Genomic DNA, 17,266 nt, shown 5'->3' with positions numbered 1-17,266 from the left:
GCAGGAAACATCCCAAAAATTTCAGAATTTTCAAAAAGTTTCCCCTCCAAAAAGAGGTGTAAAATAATTCCAGTTTAATATAATTTAATGCTGCAATGCCCTGAGCTCCTTTAAAGATCCCTAATTTTTGGGAAATCTTCACCGGTGGAAATTTGACTGTCAAAAACAGGAGTAGTGTCCAAAACAAGGAAGTGCTAAATGTCATTTTTATTACCATGATTCTTCTTTTCTTTCACAGGGGCTCAAGCCAATGGACCACAATGGGCTGTCAGATCCCTACGTCAAGTTGCACCTACTGCCAGGCGCCAGCAAGGTGTGTTTTTTTGTTTTTTGTCTGTTTCCTTTAAAACAACAGGCTTGCACATTTGTCACCACACAGCCTGGTCAGTATTGAGTTTGCTTGTTCTTCACTGGACTTCCTTTTTCAGGTTTGCATGCAAACACTAGCTCGCCTACACATACTGCATCTGTAATCATAATATCTCATTTGTTAATTCTGTACACAAAGAAAAGAAAAAAACATTCGTCACAAGTATAGAGTACCCTGACATCACCCGTTAGCTTTGGGCCTGTCGTTTTCAGGGCTTGGAGCCGCCTTACCCCTGCACTCTCAGGTCATGTGACCAGTTGCTACTACATATACAGCAATCTAAGTTGAAGCTCAGGTGGGACTGAGCATTCTTTATTGGTGCGCCTAGGTTATGGAATCAATTGTCTTTGCACATTAGACAGTCACCTACATTCTCCTTTTTTAAAAACTAGTCTTAAAACACACTTGCACTCTCTGACTTTTGACCCAGCATGTGACAATGGTCTTACTTGTTTCTGTTGTTTTATTGTGGTTTGTTTCTGCTTTTATTTTATTATTGTTGTTTTTATTCTTCATCGTTGAAATGGATTTATTCATTTTTATTTACAGCACTTTGCTTTTAAAGCACTGTGTAAATAGAGTTGGTATGGTACAGGATTTCTCTAAATCTTTGAAAGGGAATGTGAGTTAAGATCTCAAAGAAATTTAACAAATCGTTCTTTTTCTGCATAAAATGTTTGTTTTACAGACGTTTATCGAGAGATCTTTGTTTTTATGAAACTGTTCATTCAAGCATTCAGGATAAAGTGGCATTAGAGCATAAAACTTAATAACACATAAAGGAACAAAAATATACTCCCTATAAAAAAGTCACAAGTAATTAGCAAAGGGATGTAAAATGTTGCCTCTATAACATAGTCGCACTGCAATACTATATATGAATACTTCTCAAAATGCAAATCCCTCTAGGTCACAATTTAACGTTTGCAAACACACAAAGGAAGAGATAACACGAGCAAGCAGAAGAAGTTGTGATGAGAAAGAATAAAAAGAGATTAACAATGACCACTCTCTGCATTTCAAGAATTACAGAAACAGATTTTTTTTACACTCTAAGCCGATCACGCTTTTACACGAGCTTTGATGGGTCAGCAGTGTTCCCTACTGCACATACAGTCTGTCCTGAGGCATTCTTGTGGTTTTCTCAGACCCGCAATAAAAGGAGACGAGGTCTAATAATCTATTTCATGATTCATGGAGCACCGCAGTGTGGATATGTCAGCGCAAGGCTTCATCAGTGTAAACATTAACTGACTGACCTAACGTACCCGCTTACCAGTGACGTGCTCTGCTTTTAAAGCTCTTGCTGATCTGCTCAGAGTCGCGGAAGCACTCGTACAGGCGTAAGATTTAAGTTTTAAACTGTTGCAGAAAAGCTGTTGGAGCTCTCACAGTTTGCAGACAAAATGATCTCAAACCCATACATATAAATTAAAGACTGAAATGTTTCAACACATGAAATGACTCACCGGTTGTTTGTGAGAACTGGTGACTTCTTTAACTCTCTTGCACCTCACAGTCGTCCTTGAGGGTGATGTAATCCTTTCATTAAAACTATCAAATCTTATATAGATCCTGTGAATACGTACATTCTACAAAAGCAGCTTAATGAAAGCCAAAGCTGTGATTATCCAGCTATCTGACTCACATCTTCCTTTCTTACAATACCTTTTCAAACTCATCTCTGTTGAAATGACCTTTGTAATTGGCTCTGCTCTTGCTGCGTAACTTCAGCTTTGATTTCACTCTGCTGTTACGTTTGTAGTTATGTCTGTGTGAAAGAAGGAACAATGTGAACTTGGATGAAGCTCATGACCTGGTCCTTTGGGGGATTCTGCAGAAGTTTAGGGCCATCAGATCTGTGTCTCAGTCCTTGACACAATGTCAAAAACTATTTTGGTTCTGGCTTCTGCTCAGGAGGTAGAGCAGGTCATCTACTAATCATAAGGTTTGTCACTTGATCTCTGGCTGCTCCAGTCTGCATGCCAAAGTATCCTTGGATATGTGATAGGTGAACAGTGGGAATGTTAAATAGAAAAGTGCTTAGGAATGGGGAAGTTGTAAAAAAATAACTGTGAGGGCTCCAGTAGAGTAGAAAATAAAGGTGCAGTCCATTTTGTGGGTACTGGAATTTGTCACTGTTGCCGCTTGTCCCCAATCCTGTTTGTGATATGCAGGAACTCCAGTTAGTTTCCACTTTGGGGTGAGAGTCAGCACCTCCAACTCTGGGGCTATGGTCCACTGCAGGAGAGCAGTGGATGCTTGCTCTGTGTTGGGTGGGAGGTTTCTGGATGATGGATGTAGAAGCTGAAATGAGTTTCCTTTGTAGAGCTGCTGGTTTCAGCCTTTGAGGCATCTCAAGGTCCACTTGGGTGCAAATGACGTAAGTTTTAGTATCACAGTGAGGCAGATAATGCCCATAGATACATCCCAAGTTTTTGTGACCATGTGGATTTGACAATGAGATATTAGCTTACACTTCGCCAATAACGCATGCACCCTTCAGGTGGAGTTCAAGCAGATTTCAAAGAGCTGCAAAGCAAATAAATACTCATTCAATTCAATTCAATTTATTTATACAGCGCCAAATCACAACATCAATCACCTCAAGGTGCTTTATATTGTAAGGTAGACCCTACAATAGTACATACATCCATGCTGTGTACAGCTGTCTGTATCTGCAAGTATAAGCACCACTTTGGACATATAGTGAGGTGCTCACAGTCATCAAAAGGAGTAAGCTGAGGAGGTTTATGCTTTTGATCTGGATCATGGGCACTTCCTCTTGGAGGTTTTCTGGGTCGGCCCCACTGGGGGGAGACCCCAAAGTGAGCCCGGCGGTTTCTGGCCCATTGGGATCTGCCAGGAAGAACTGGACAACATAAAATATCTGGTTAGCATGGTGCTAACGTGATCATACTTTAGACAAGCAGGGATGGATGACTAGATGGATGGTTTATGGATGGAGTTATATGAAAAAAGTCATAAATAGCCATGTAGCTATTGTACCACCAGTAGTTAGAGGAACACTACTTAACTATTGTTTCCATCAGGTGTTGATTTCCTGGGAAAATTCTGTACTTTCTGATATTTAAAGTACCATGAAAGACGAAAACACAGAGCTGACACACAACTGTATTGAGTTTGCTCAGTAACAATGAGAAACTGTAAACGATGAACGACTTCTCATCTTCCTCCTATAATGGTCAAAAAATAATCAAAATCTAAACACATGAAAAAGCATCTTAGGGCTTCAACACATAAGATTCAGTGGCACCAGGGTAAGGGCATGTTGTGAACTCCTATATCCGGCTGTCGGTGGACATTTTTGACGAGTTACTTTTGAACTTGTCTTGGGAGCTTTTCGGGCTCAGTTTTCATCAGTGTAAGATTTGTTTTGTCAGCTTCAGCATTAGTTGAGCTCTGCTGTGCTTTGAGTTGATTTCTAAAGTTGATTGATAGTTCAAACTTTGTGCTTTCCACTTTGTGTTACACAGCACGATTTATTGAAGTGTGCAGGAGCTACTTTAGTGTCGCATCATATGGCCTCCTGCAGTCTGCAGACCGTCGAAGAAGTTTGTACCTTAATGAGAGTTAATTACAGTCACTGACAGTCACTCCTGTTCAGAGGTTTTCTTTGGAAAGGACCACACTGACAGATAATTTAAATTCTGTTACAGACATGTTGTAGGCATTTTACCAGAAGATAAGAAAGAACTTTTTGTTTCTAAATGTTGATTCATACCTCTTGCAATGTTGCAATGAAAAGATTACTTATAGCTACTTATAGCAAGATCTCACCTAAATGCTGCATCAACTTTTATATTAGTCTACATCTTACAAACTATCTGGGATAATCACTGTATAGACCAGTGATAAGCACATTTGGAAATCTGAGAAGTAAAGCCAAAGCAGCAGTTACTAATTATTCTCTTCAGTGGTTGCCAGTTCAGTGACTCTTTTCCAGTCATTTTGAATAAAGCTTTGGTCATTTAGTGTCAGAAAGGAGGGTGTGCTCATTGGCTAATGACTTGTGATTGACAAGTTGTTAGCCAATCAACGTGCAGTGTCCCAGATACACCCTTTACTCAATGTCTCCTGTTTCAAAACCTCAATGAAGCTTTATTACGGTACTTCACTAACCAATGACATCATAATAACTAAGTCCATGTTTTATAACAGGGACTGTTGTGGAAGGCCATGCACATGCACAGGGTCCTCCACAACAGTCCCAGTTTTCCATGCAGCCTCTTAAGGAAAATTAATTACCCATCCCTGTTTTATAGTGTACATGACGCGTGCATTGTCAGGTTTGACATTTTTTTTAACTCGGCTTGTATTATTTTCTATTATTAGACATGAGTCAGAATTGCATTGCTGAAAAAAGAAAAGATTGCACTTATAGTTATTATTTATGAGCAAACATATATTTTACGTGAGTAAATGAACAATAAATGATATGAGGCAGTGAGCTACACTGTGGTCATTAATCATCTCCATCAGCACAGGATTGTTTCAGCATATCATATCAATAGTGGAGAAGCACGAAATGCTTTCAGCATCCTAAAATGCAAATGTCTGCTGTTAGCTTAATGTAACATGTATGCTAAACATGTCTGAATTTCCACTGAAGGCTACTGTACACAGAGGAGAGAACAGCTCTGCTTTTCTATTTGCTTATGAAATGTTTTCATTATGAAAGTGTAAAGGACTATTTTTTCTTGTTTGTCAGAGCTCAGGAGAGTCATGCCTACAGGGGTGTCAGCGCCTCTGAAACTGGATTTGTGAAATTTTGGAGGAGTCTCTAAATTACTGACAATGCGCTGTCTTTTGTCCATGCACTACTTTTCTGCATCTTCCTTTTGTATTGATAATGAATACAATTAGGTTGTTATCAGTGTATGACTCATGCATGAGGGTGATTCATCACTAATTTACTAATTCTGTTTTTGCCAAGCTTGGTTTTCCTTCTCAACCTTTTGTGAAACCGAAAATAAAATAGTTAACTAATGTACGAACCACAACATTCAAAACAAAGGTGTGCTGCATTTTACACAGGAGGGTGCATTAGTAAACTGCTCTCTCTATAGGAGCAATAATGGTAGTACTATTATTTCAGAAGTAATTAGCCTTTCTCTCCTCACGCTTCACAGAGGCAACAGCAGCTACTTTGTGTTTCTTGTTATTATTTGTATTCACATTAATAGAGTTTGCAAAAATTCAGCGCTAAATCTAGCACACTAAAAAGATTGTGTCTGTTTTTTCTGGCTAAAAAAAGGGAAAAATGGAGAGGATCGTTAAAGCTATGCTATAGAGTATTTTCTATACCCCCATGCCAACATGCACAGATGGCAACTTGTCGTGAACAGCAACTGATTTAAGTTGAAAGTGTCACATCAAGGAGTAGCCATTACTGATAAACACCTGAGAATGTAGTTCAATCATGATCTAACACGGTCAGAAATTGCATTGTCGCTGCATTCAGATTGGTCCAACTCGTTTAAAGCAAAGACGGGCCCAACAGATCAGAGACTTCTTCAGTAACTAGATAAGGGCAGAGCCGAAACTACTTTTTACTACGTTTTCGATACAGACACATTTTAAAATAATACTAACTATATTATACACTTTGAAAAAAAAACGAATACCTTTTAAATTGTTCAGTGAGGATTACAAAATATGCGTATTATACAAGCATGTATAATGCCTGCTTAAGTGATAAGACTAAGTGACTTGTAAAATGGACTATTACACAGCAAAATCTCCAGTGTTAAATTAACACTAGAGAGTGTCTATATGGGTCCACACCTCTGAGTGTTAAATACAACACTGTTGAGTGTTAAATTAACACTTTTGACAGTGTTATATGTTTAAAAGTAACCTAGTCAGTTTTGAAGATTAACAAAGACTAACACTGAGCAGTGCTGATTTTCTAACACTGGAAAATAACTCAAAATGTTAGAAATATTCCAGTGTTAGAAAATCAGCACTGCTCAGTGTTAGTCTTTGTTAATCTTCAAAACTGACTAGGTTACTTTTAAACATATAACACTGTCAAAAGTGTTAATTTAACACTCAACAGTGTTGTATTTAACACTCAGAGGTGTGGACCCATATAGACACTCTCTAGTGTTAATTTAACACTGGAGATTTTGCTGTGTACCATTCAGAGATCTGACACAATGTAAATAAAAATAAATAAATACAAAAATAATCAATTTCTTCCAGTAGTTATCCCAAAATATGAAAACAAAAATCACATTTTCATTATAAAAATTCCTATTATACTTTTTTCAAGATGGAAAAAAGGTAGTTACCAAATCTGACTGTAATAATTTGAGTGTAATAAAATAATAACTACATACTGAGACAATAGCAAGAAAATAAAATTACATGTCTCCCTCCTAATTACATTTTACAATGAAAAGCTTCATCAGTGTGACAATGTTGCACATTGGGATTAAGTAATAGCAGTTTTTCATATTCATATTCACCATACAGTAACCATAAGTGTACAGTAGGCTGTTATTTTAGTTGATAATATTGCCTTAAGGCTGCACAAAGGCTACTAATTGAGAAAACTAATTTGATTGATTTAATTAATTAATTAAATTGCTTATGATTTGCCCATGAATCTAATAATTTTAATGCTAAATACCCATAGTAGATCTACAAGCATTAGAAAATTGAAGGTTTAAAATTGTCACCAGGATTAATTCGTTGGCTACCACATAATTTTGTGATTTAGATATTTAACCAAAGACCAAAGTGTTGGAAGGACAGATGTCCCAAGATCTAAGGACTGGTCTGGAGAGCCAGTACCTGCAACCCTGTTGCCTTCACACTATGATTTAACACACCGCCTGAACACCAAGAGCCATTCTGTTGGGATATTCTGAATTTAAACTCTTAATAAAACACTCTAACTAAAATGAGTCTGCTATCATATCAGCCATGCATGTGAATGCCATCTCAGCTACGACACTTTGTCCACTGTGTGCTCAGATAGCGTGCAGTCTGCACAAACATAGTGTTTTCCATCTCTTCATAACAAACCCGAATCAATAACTGACTGCTCCTGTGTGAGGATAGCGAGGCGATGGTGTTGAACTGAATTAATTAATGCTTTAATTCTTGTGATGAGAATCTCAAATATGCCAGTCAAGTGAGAGAGAACCCAGGGCTTGAAGACTGCAGTGAAACAGTAGCGTAGTAATCGTCACACAACACATGGAAGACTTGCATAAAACAAATCAACAGTCTGCCTGCTGCTTGTTTGAATTGGAAAGTTCCTCCCCTTTAATCGTTTGAGTTAAAGAAGAACTGTGCCAACTGTGGATGTCATCTGTGATCATATCCATCCAGCAGATTTCATCCAGAGAAAGATCTCTCAACAACTAGTGACCAGATTGCCGTGTATATTCATCGCACCCTGGAGTCGATTCAAGTGATTTGAAGCTTTGAAGCAAATTCAGTGTGTTTTTTACAGAAATGCTTCTGTTTGGTCTCAGCAGCCGCTTGTGTGCTCTTCGTTCTGCAGAGATAAACAAGAGTTTAGAAATATCATGTACGCAAACTGTGGTTTAGAATTGCTCCTGCAGAAGAAAACAACATATGCTAATGTCAGGTATGAGTAATCACTTTCAGTATTCCAAGTGGCTGCATTAAAAATATATGTATTGGCATCGTTAAGTACAGGTAGAAGGCCTCAGTACTCATTAACAGACGTGTATCCAAGCCTAGCCTGAAATGTAAAAATACTGAATTTTTATATTGTAGGTCCTTCTTAACGAGGTCTTGGATCATTATAATTATAATACAGTTAGCAAATTTGATTCAGTGGTACAAGGATAAAGCAAATGACCAATTATATCAGGTAACCTGCTGCATACTCAAGGATAATCCACTGGCCAAAATACAAAGCATTGTACAACAATAAATAAATAACATAATTTAATGTTGACTAGAGACATTTTTAAACTTCGGATGGAACCAGCTGCTAATACCAATCTACTCTCTCTCACTGACAGGAGAAAACCTTTCTCATTACATTTCAAAATAAACATCACAAAGCGCTTCACAGCAAAAATAGCAGAGCATGAAAAAATTCAAAGCAAGTATGCAAGTATGATACAAATTATAAATGTAAAGTGATGATGATGATGATGATGATGATGATTATTTAAAGATTCAGCAAACACTCAACTTTAAAAAGTGATTTGAAGTTTCTGGCAACTTTGCAATGGTTCAGGCTTTACAGGGTAAAAGTACCGTGCACCCCAGGTTAGAACCCCCATGCAGCCCAAGCCTACCTCAGATATGTGATATATATATATATATATATATATGCGCATGCATGCATGCTCCCCGGGCGCTGCATTGGTGGCTGCCCACTGCACAACGGATGCTAATGTTTTTGTCACTTTTTATGGAATCAAACTTAAAGTAAGGTCAGTGCACGCTCATACTCTCTCCCGCACTCGAATGTTATCCACTGTTGATCTGCAGACAGCTGTTGTCAAGAACGTCGCACTTGCTTACATCACTGTCATGAGACATTCTCGCAAAAAATCACGGTTTTAGTAACGCAGTAACGCAGCGTTCCTTCGGGAAAGTAACGGTAATCTAATTACCGTTTTTGCAATAGTAATCCCTTACTTTACTCGTTACTTGAAAAAAGTAATCGGATTACAGTAACGCGTTACTTGGAGACTGGAGAGCGCAAAGTTAACATGAGTTGAAATAAAATGGAATTTTATTTCGTAACACACTACCCACTTGTGCACCACTTCAGCCTTCACTTCTTTACTTTTACAACCGCTACATTAAGGGTTCACTACTTACTGAATATTGGCACTGTAAGAATCATCCAATCAGAGGGCTATTTCTGGGGAGACTGGACTGTTTTTGCCCCGCCTGCCAAACTGTTTCTACCCCTCACTGGCTATTTCTTCAGATGCTGACAGAGGTCAAGATGGTTACTACTTATTATGTAAAACACTGAAAACACTGGCTTTGGATCACTCTGCATGCCATCTGCTGCTCCTACTGTCTATCAACTCTGGCCCTGCTGATGAAGCGGTGTGCTCCATTTTCTGTGAATTAATGGAGTTTTTAGCCTTTAAATGTGCTTTCTGAAGACTAGGCAAATATCTTTAGGGTCTGACAAAGGATCTGCTCTCATAGTGTCATACTGTCTTGTATCATTTTCCACTTGGAGTTTATGTAAGGGGTTTTCCATTGTTTATATGTTCTGCCGAGGGCATCAGCGCTAATGCCAACTATCCAACTCCTTTCATGTTAATCGCATACATTTATATGAATATGTCATGGATTATTTGACTGCAACGTCAAAAACTCTCCATGAGGGCATGCTGCCTCGTGGATTTGTCTCCTGTCTCATCAGGCAGCATCACAGATCCCTCTGCATTTTTGTGCCAGTAAAGCAAGATGCTGTCACCTTCTCCCTCCTCAAAGATTCACTGCAATCATTCTCAAAATAATCATTAGGCTCATTCTAAGACCCTCATTAGGACCCACACAAAGAGGTCAAGTCTGCTTGCGCTCTAATCAGAAGTGAAGTTTCATGCTCTGCTATAAAGCCAGATCACCTCCGATGAGACTCACGGAGGTTATTATGACCGTAATCAGACACAATAAAATGCCGTAATTGTTCCAAATTAAACCTGTCAAGTCCAGAGACGGACTGAATGGTGTAAACTGGCGTTGGTGACGTTTTGACAGCCCGCAGTGTTAAAAATGAAGTAGTGTGGCTGATGATGATGATGATGATGATAATGATAATAATAATAATAATAATAATAATAATAATAAGAAAATTTGATGATTGGATTATTTTAATTATGATGATGATGATGGAAGGGTTAGGGTTAAAAACAACAAGCACACCGCAAACTTTTAAAGAGAAAGATTTGTATTTCTTATATGTTCATTTTGTTTTTTAAAGATATTCAGTAATTGGTCAGAGGTTTTAAATCTCTATACAGTACTTTCTATATGATGACAAAGGCTTTTTGTTGATTTGCTGACCTTGAAGACCTTGGTGGATATAAGCCAAATTTTAATGGACTGTTTACACGACCCCATTCTACACCCCTGCAAAGTTTTATCATCATTTATTGAAAACATTTCGTGTTTTGAATGATTGTCTGCGTTTTTGAGCTACTGTATTGTGTTTACAGACAGAATGACACACACACACACACACACACACACACACACACACACACACACACACACACACACACACACACACACACACACACACACACACACAGGCTACCAAAAACATAACCTCCCTGGCATTTTAATTTCCTCGTAGGAACCGATTCCAACCTGATGTCTCAGATGGTTTTGTTACAGAAAACCATCCTTGGAAACTGTTAAAACGTTGTACAGAAATTTAAAATGAAAATATAAATATCTGGCAGGTGCAGGTGCATGAACCATCTGTCCTTCACCGTTTACCCCGGATTATCTTCACTCGTTTAGAAAGTGAAGAAAGGAAAAAATAAGCTTTTTATCTAGCACAAATTTGTTGTAGCTAGCTATAAAGAGCCAATGTGTTCTTATAATGGATGTCACATTACATGCACCAGCCATGGCAATATTGACCAGCACATAACTGTAATGTTTGCTTTATCCATTTCATTCTATTTTCATTTGCGTTACAGGTTCACATTCACTTGTTCACTCTAAAACCTGCTTAGTTTTAGATGAGGGAAGGTGCTCAGTTAGGGTTAAGAAAAGATTATAGTTTTGGTTTAGACTCGTGGAAAAATGTTTCTAGAATTATATGCAGTCTTGTGAAAAAATAACTAAATCCCATGAGTCGATTTCACTTTAGGTAGCAGTAGAAGTAAATTGGAGTAATCATTTTTATTACTTTTTGGGGAAACTGTGCTCACTCGTCTTGGCATTGCTTCGATTCTTTGAAGTTTGCAGGCAATCATTTATTCACAGCTCTCTTAAAGTCCCTGATCATTCACTTTTTGACTTTGAGTCGGCTTTCGCAGCATCTTGATTCTTCTTTTTCAGCCATGTAGTTGTAGATCGGCTACTGTGCTTAGGATTATTTCCCTGTACCATGATTTTATGTAAGTTTTAGAGGATAGCTAGCCTGACATTTGACCCTAGAGTACTTTGGTATACAGAGGAGTTCACGTTTGACTCAGTGACTGCAAGGTGCACAGGTCATGTGACTGCAAAACAGGCTTAAATCATCATCTCTGTGCTGACAATTAAAATTAGCTGAGTTGATGCTGTGTTAGGTTTTCTCCAAACATGGAGCTTTGTCATGGTGCATTATGTCCAAGCATCTCCGCTTTGATCTCATCTGTCCAAAGGACATTGTTGAATAAATCTTGCTGCCATATTCTTTTTAGAGAGAAGCTTTCTCCTTGAAACCTTTCCAGATAAACTGTATTTCTTCAGTCAGTCTTTTTCTAGTTGTTGTGAAGTTTAGCATCATGCTAACTAAGCTCTGTAGAGTTTGGGATGTGCTGTAGCTCTTGGGGTTTTTTTGCAGCTTCTCTGAGATAAGTATGCTGGGATGTTCAGTCCTGGGAACATTGTGTTGACCAGATCACCAAACTACCCAAACTGCAGCATTTAAAGAGGTGCTGACAATCAGTCAATCAAGTGCACTTGACTAGAAGCACATGGCTGCTACTTACTGTCTTCATTCCTAAAGAAGCAGGAAGGATGCACTTAGTTTTTCACAGGACTGCAAAGTCCTTTAGTTATTTTTACAGCGAGAAAAAATAAAATCAAAAATATCAGTCCTCCCATAACACCCCCAGCATAACTATGTCCCTTTAACAATTACATTTTACTTTCAACAGAAAAAGATCTATAGGTAAGTGTAACATCATGTTATAAGACCTTGTCCCAAAAAATGGTAAATGGCCTGTATTTGTATAGTGCTTTACTAGTCCCTAAGGACCCCAAAGCGCTTTACAGTCATCCACAGATTCACACACTGGTGATGGCAAGCTACATTGAAGCCACAGCCACCCTGGGGCGCACTGACAGAGGTGAGGCTGCCGGACACTGGCGCCACCGGGCCCTCTGACCACCACCAGTAGGCAATGGGTGAAATGTCTTGCCCAAGGACACAACGACCGAGACTGTCCAAGCCGGGGCTCGAACCGGCAACCTTCCGACTACAAGGCGAACTCCCAACTCTTGAGCCACGATCGCCCAACTCTTGAGCCACGATCGCCCTGAATGACAAGGAACAAAAAGGAACAAATGAAAGCAAAGCCACTTCTGTCTCTTCTTCTTTGATTTTAGACCATCCTTTTCTAAATAAGTGGAATTCCTCTTTAAGTTTAATGGTGTAGAAAATGTGCATCATTATGCCATTATTGTGTTTAGTTGTTTGGTTCCACTGAGTATTAGCATATTCACTGTTGGGCATAAAGCGGTATAAATAAGACGATGTCAGTGAGATTTTTCTCAGCTTGAATAGTTTTATAGAAAAATAACAGATGTCAGAGTTTTAAACGAGCAATTTTTGGGCGCCGATTACTGAACTGTGATAAAACTGCAGCGCACATCTGCAGCTCGACAGGCCTCTGCGTTTGCCTTGTTACTTCTCTCTCTGCCTCATTCAGGTGTGCAGGCTTTTTAAACAAAACTAGTTAAAGTATAGCTTATCAATCTATACATCCATGCAAAAACGCTGGAATAATCAGCTATGGAGCAAAGCCTTTTTAGCCTCTACAGTGGAAATGTTTGTGACACCAGTTGCTGATTTGTAGCACCGCCCTCCATCTATGAGCAGGTGGTGGCGGTGAATTATTTCCCCATTAATGCACGCTGATCACACGTGTGGAATAGAAAGCTACAGCTCCTCTGCAAATGGACTCATTATCTATTTAATTCACTGCTTTCTTTCATGGCTGTGGATAAAGCCAGCAGCAGCACTCTAACTCCAAGTTTTTTTTTCTTTATTTCAGGGATCTGAACCAGTCAAACCTTTAATTAAATCACACCCTCAGATCTAGCTGCTTCACTGTGTTTTAACAACATGCCTGCTCACAAGTCAGTGTATATGACTGCATTGAAATTCAGCTGACCACTTCCTCTGCTCTTCATATCCTGTCAACAATCCACTTAGTAACTCCCATGAGAAGCTTGTAGAAAAGTCAAGGTGCCCCACCAAAAACAACAACACCTTGACTTTCACATAATGCAGGAGGAGCTGTTATCACTCATTCCCATATTTATTTATATTTCATGTACATTTTCTGCTCCTATACTGGAAAATAGTTTTGAAATTTACCATTGTAAGGTATGCACAGTATCTGCACACCTTATATGCAAATACTGTGCTGGTAAACACCTCTGTGTGTCCCTGGGTTGCGGTGGCATGTAGAGTCTTTATATACAGTTGTGGTAAGAAGTTTGCACACACGGGCATGAAAATTAGATTGGAGTTTCTCTAATCCACACTCGGTCAAAAACGTACATATGCCCTCAAATATATACATATACTCACTTCAGTCTTTTAATGAGTGGTGCTGAAGGTTCTATAATGCCATTCAACTTGCCAAGGCCAAGGCCTGTTAACATCTCATTAGTATTCATGATAGACTGCAACTGATAAGTTCTCTTTGCAGCATAAAGAGCATTTATTTGACAGCCCTCATTGGATTTAACTCAGAACAATAAATAAAGCTGAATATGTGATTAACAAGCGTGTGTCACGGCCAAGCAGCCAAACACAAGGAAATGGACTCGGATGCGGACACTACTCAGTTACGCAGGAACTGTGAGCAAAGTTAACTTTATTACAGAATTCAAAGAGCAAGACTAAATGCACAAGGATGCTGAACACATCTAAACACATCTAAGAAAGGCAAGACAGAATATTTAATACGTTACGGGAGGCAGAATTAGCATTGCCTCGCTGAAACAAAAACAACTTAACTCCTTGAGGGGATAAATACTGTGAGCGGGCACTCAGCCGCAATACTATGAACGCAATACTATGAACGCAATACTATGAACGCAATACTACTTCTTCTTTCACGAAGATACTAAGAACAGAAATATGCTGTTAATCTACGAGCAGAATTCAGGCGCTTTAAAGTCACACATAGAGAGACACCACAAACTGACGGACTGAACTATCCAAACTAAAAGTGGAATGCTGAGTTATCACTGGGTTACCAGGGGAGTGGGGTCCGTGAGGGAGTCTTGGGGCTGTCGTGGACCGGAGGGGGGAACCTGACACCGGGTAACATCCGGAGCAGGAACCGTGAGATGAAGGCAGGGAAAAGAGATCTTACAGTCATTGGATGCAGGCGAAAACAAAGCGTGGAAGGGGGGGTAGTGGTCCGGGTGCGAGAACAGGTGAGTCCAGGAAGAAGCTCCGTTAATTTCCGAGGCCAAGCGGGGGGGCAGGCAGGTAAAGAGTTATGGAGAAGCTGCGAGCTGACCAGCGGATAAACAGCAGCTGTGACAGTAGAAAGCACTGACGTCCAGGAGATAGTGATTTAGTAGATGTTCTGGCGGGGAGTGCATGAGAACGCTGGTCATAAAAAGCCCGCAACCTGATTACTCGCAGTTGAGGTGATGACAAGGAGGCGCGGCGGCTCCGCCCCGAGGTGGAATCACCAGCACGTGGGGCGGAGCCGCACTAACCCGGACCATGACAGCGTGTTACCCTATGAGTGTGGTGTCCCTCTATTCTCACTCAGATTCAGCATTTTGTCATCATGTCCAAATCCAAAATACCAAGATAGTGAAAGGTGATGTCACAGTGACTACAGCCATCTTTGTTATACAGTCTGTGTGCTGTACTGGTAATCAGTTAGCATTTTTGTTGCCGTGCAACAGTAGTGGAAAATTATGAGGACAGAACAAATAACCTTTGCTGAATTTGATTTGAAGACTTTTGAATTACGCAGTATATTTTTAACCATCAGTACCCACGTTCCCACAATCTGTCTGATTCCATTCATTTGTTCGGCATCCGGTGCACTACTCTAATGCTTCAGAGACATTTTATTCAATAAGATCAAAAATCTGGAACAACAGAAAGAAGGGAGGAAATACATGAATAATTAATGAAAACCATGAAAGCTTTCAAATTAAATTAAACGAGTTTATTAAAATGATTTTTTATAAAACATGTTGCTATCAGCCTTAAAAAAATAATTTTGAACAGTCACTGTGTGTGTGTGTGTGTGTGTGTGTGTGTGTGTATACACACATAGTGTGTGTGTGCCTATTCAACAGCCTTCCTCGGGGGAAACAACCGCTGATTGAGGGAGAAACAATCAGCGAGAGCCTTGTTATGTGGAACCCTGCCATCAGACTTGCAAATAATCACAGCAGCTAATTGATTAAATTCAACAAACTCACATGTCCTCACACATGGCACAGGGTCTCCATCCTCATGTCAGCAGCGTGCTCCCAGGATTTCCCCAAACAATATTCCGCCGATAAAGCCGCGTCACTTGTCACAGCGATTTTCATCACCTTGCTAATTTGCAATCGATGAAGTGACAAAGTGTACGTCTGATGGCTGCTCCAATAAACAGCGATGCAGATCTTACTAAACAAGCCACTGTCTGACGTTTGGACTCATGTCTCATACACCCAGTGGAAGGAGCAACGGCTGATTTGTACTTGAAGTACTTTGATCACAGATTTACATCTTTTAATGTGTCACCTTTAGCAGCACATGTCTGTACACACTTATTTTAGCTCTGTTTTGTTCCTCACCACCTCCTGAGGGAAATGTCTGACCGCGTCTGTCTGCCGCTTGGCATTAAGCAGGTAGAGTGCAGTATATTTTTAAGGCTTTTTCACTGAATTGGAGCCAAAAACATTGTTACGAGAGCAGTGAAAGAAAACTAAAAGGGCCAAGTTGTGTGCCAGAAAATGTGCTTTTGTCAAACTCAGATGAAAAGTTTTAAAGAAAGCATTCAGATCTATTCATCAAACTCAAAAATATATTCTGCTTTAATGTCTTCAGCTGAAGCTACTTGTCAGACTCTGTGAAAGAGCAGAAAATGCTTTTATTCAAAGCTTTAAAAATAACTTTGAAAGTTTTGCTTGTCGAGACCTGTATGTAAAGCCGGTGCTATAAACAGTTTTTAAGAAGGTCAAAGCTAATACACACCGGGTGCAGCCACTCAAAGTTTTTAGATTTTAGAAATTTGGAAGTAGACGAGGCTCCAAAGGCAAGAACAACTGCCAAGAACCTGACCTGACCGTTGCACCGAGCTTTCTCCTAGAAGAGGTGTTAGTAACTACACTTATCCAGACACGATTCTTTTATCCAAGTGTACAAAAAACAAGATCAGCTTAGAGCCCAAAGAATTGAAGAGAGCCATTGGGGGACACTGCAGCCAAGATCAGCTCAATTCAATTCAGTTTTATTTATATAGCGCCAAATTACAACAACAGTCGCCTCAAGGTGCTTTATATTGTAAGGCAGACCCTACAATAACACATACAGAGAAAAAACCCAACAATCATATGACCCCTTATGAGCAAGCACATTGGTGACAGTGGGAAGGAAAAACTCCCTTTTAACAGGAAGAAACCTCCGACAGAACCAGGCTCAGGGAGGGGCGGGGCCATCTGCTGCGACCGGTTGGGGAGCGAGAAGGAAGACTGAAGGATAAAAGACATGCTGTGGAAGAGAGACAGACATTAATACCAAGTATGATTCAAGATGAATATGCTGTAACCCTTCTGCAGGTGAAGGCTAATCTTGTTGCCTCTGGCCCACTCAGGCGAGGCTTACAGGTTAAACATGTGTGGAAAGCTTCCCAACAAAGGAAGCACTCAGGCCACCTCACTAAAAGACTATCAGGAGTAGCATAATATGTGTTAGTGCTTCATCAATTTCAG

At 39.7% G+C, this 17,266-nt stretch overlaps 1 protein-coding gene across 1 annotated transcript in view; it reads left to right on the top strand.

Moving 5' to 3' along the window:
- doc2b (double C2-like domains, beta) overlaps nucleotides 1–17,266 on the top strand; it is a 193,234-nt gene that overhangs the window by 122,384 nt on the left and 53,584 nt on the right. The window contains exon 3 of the mRNA XM_085421282.1: nucleotides 239–313. Coding sequence (XP_085277408.1) covers nucleotides 239–313 — 75 coding nt within the window. The remainder of the gene's footprint in view (nucleotides 1–238; nucleotides 314–17,266) is intronic.

Source organism: Rhamphochromis longiceps, linkage group LG10, assembly GCF_057381845.1.
Source record: "Rhamphochromis longiceps isolate RC_006_pf linkage group LG10, R_longiceps_female_GT1.1, whole genome shotgun sequence".
Classification (NCBI taxonomy): domain Eukaryota; kingdom Metazoa; phylum Chordata; class Actinopteri; order Cichliformes; family Cichlidae; genus Rhamphochromis; species Rhamphochromis longiceps.
Note: the sequence above shows the minus strand (reverse complement) of the source record. Positions and strands in the feature narration are given on the sequence as shown.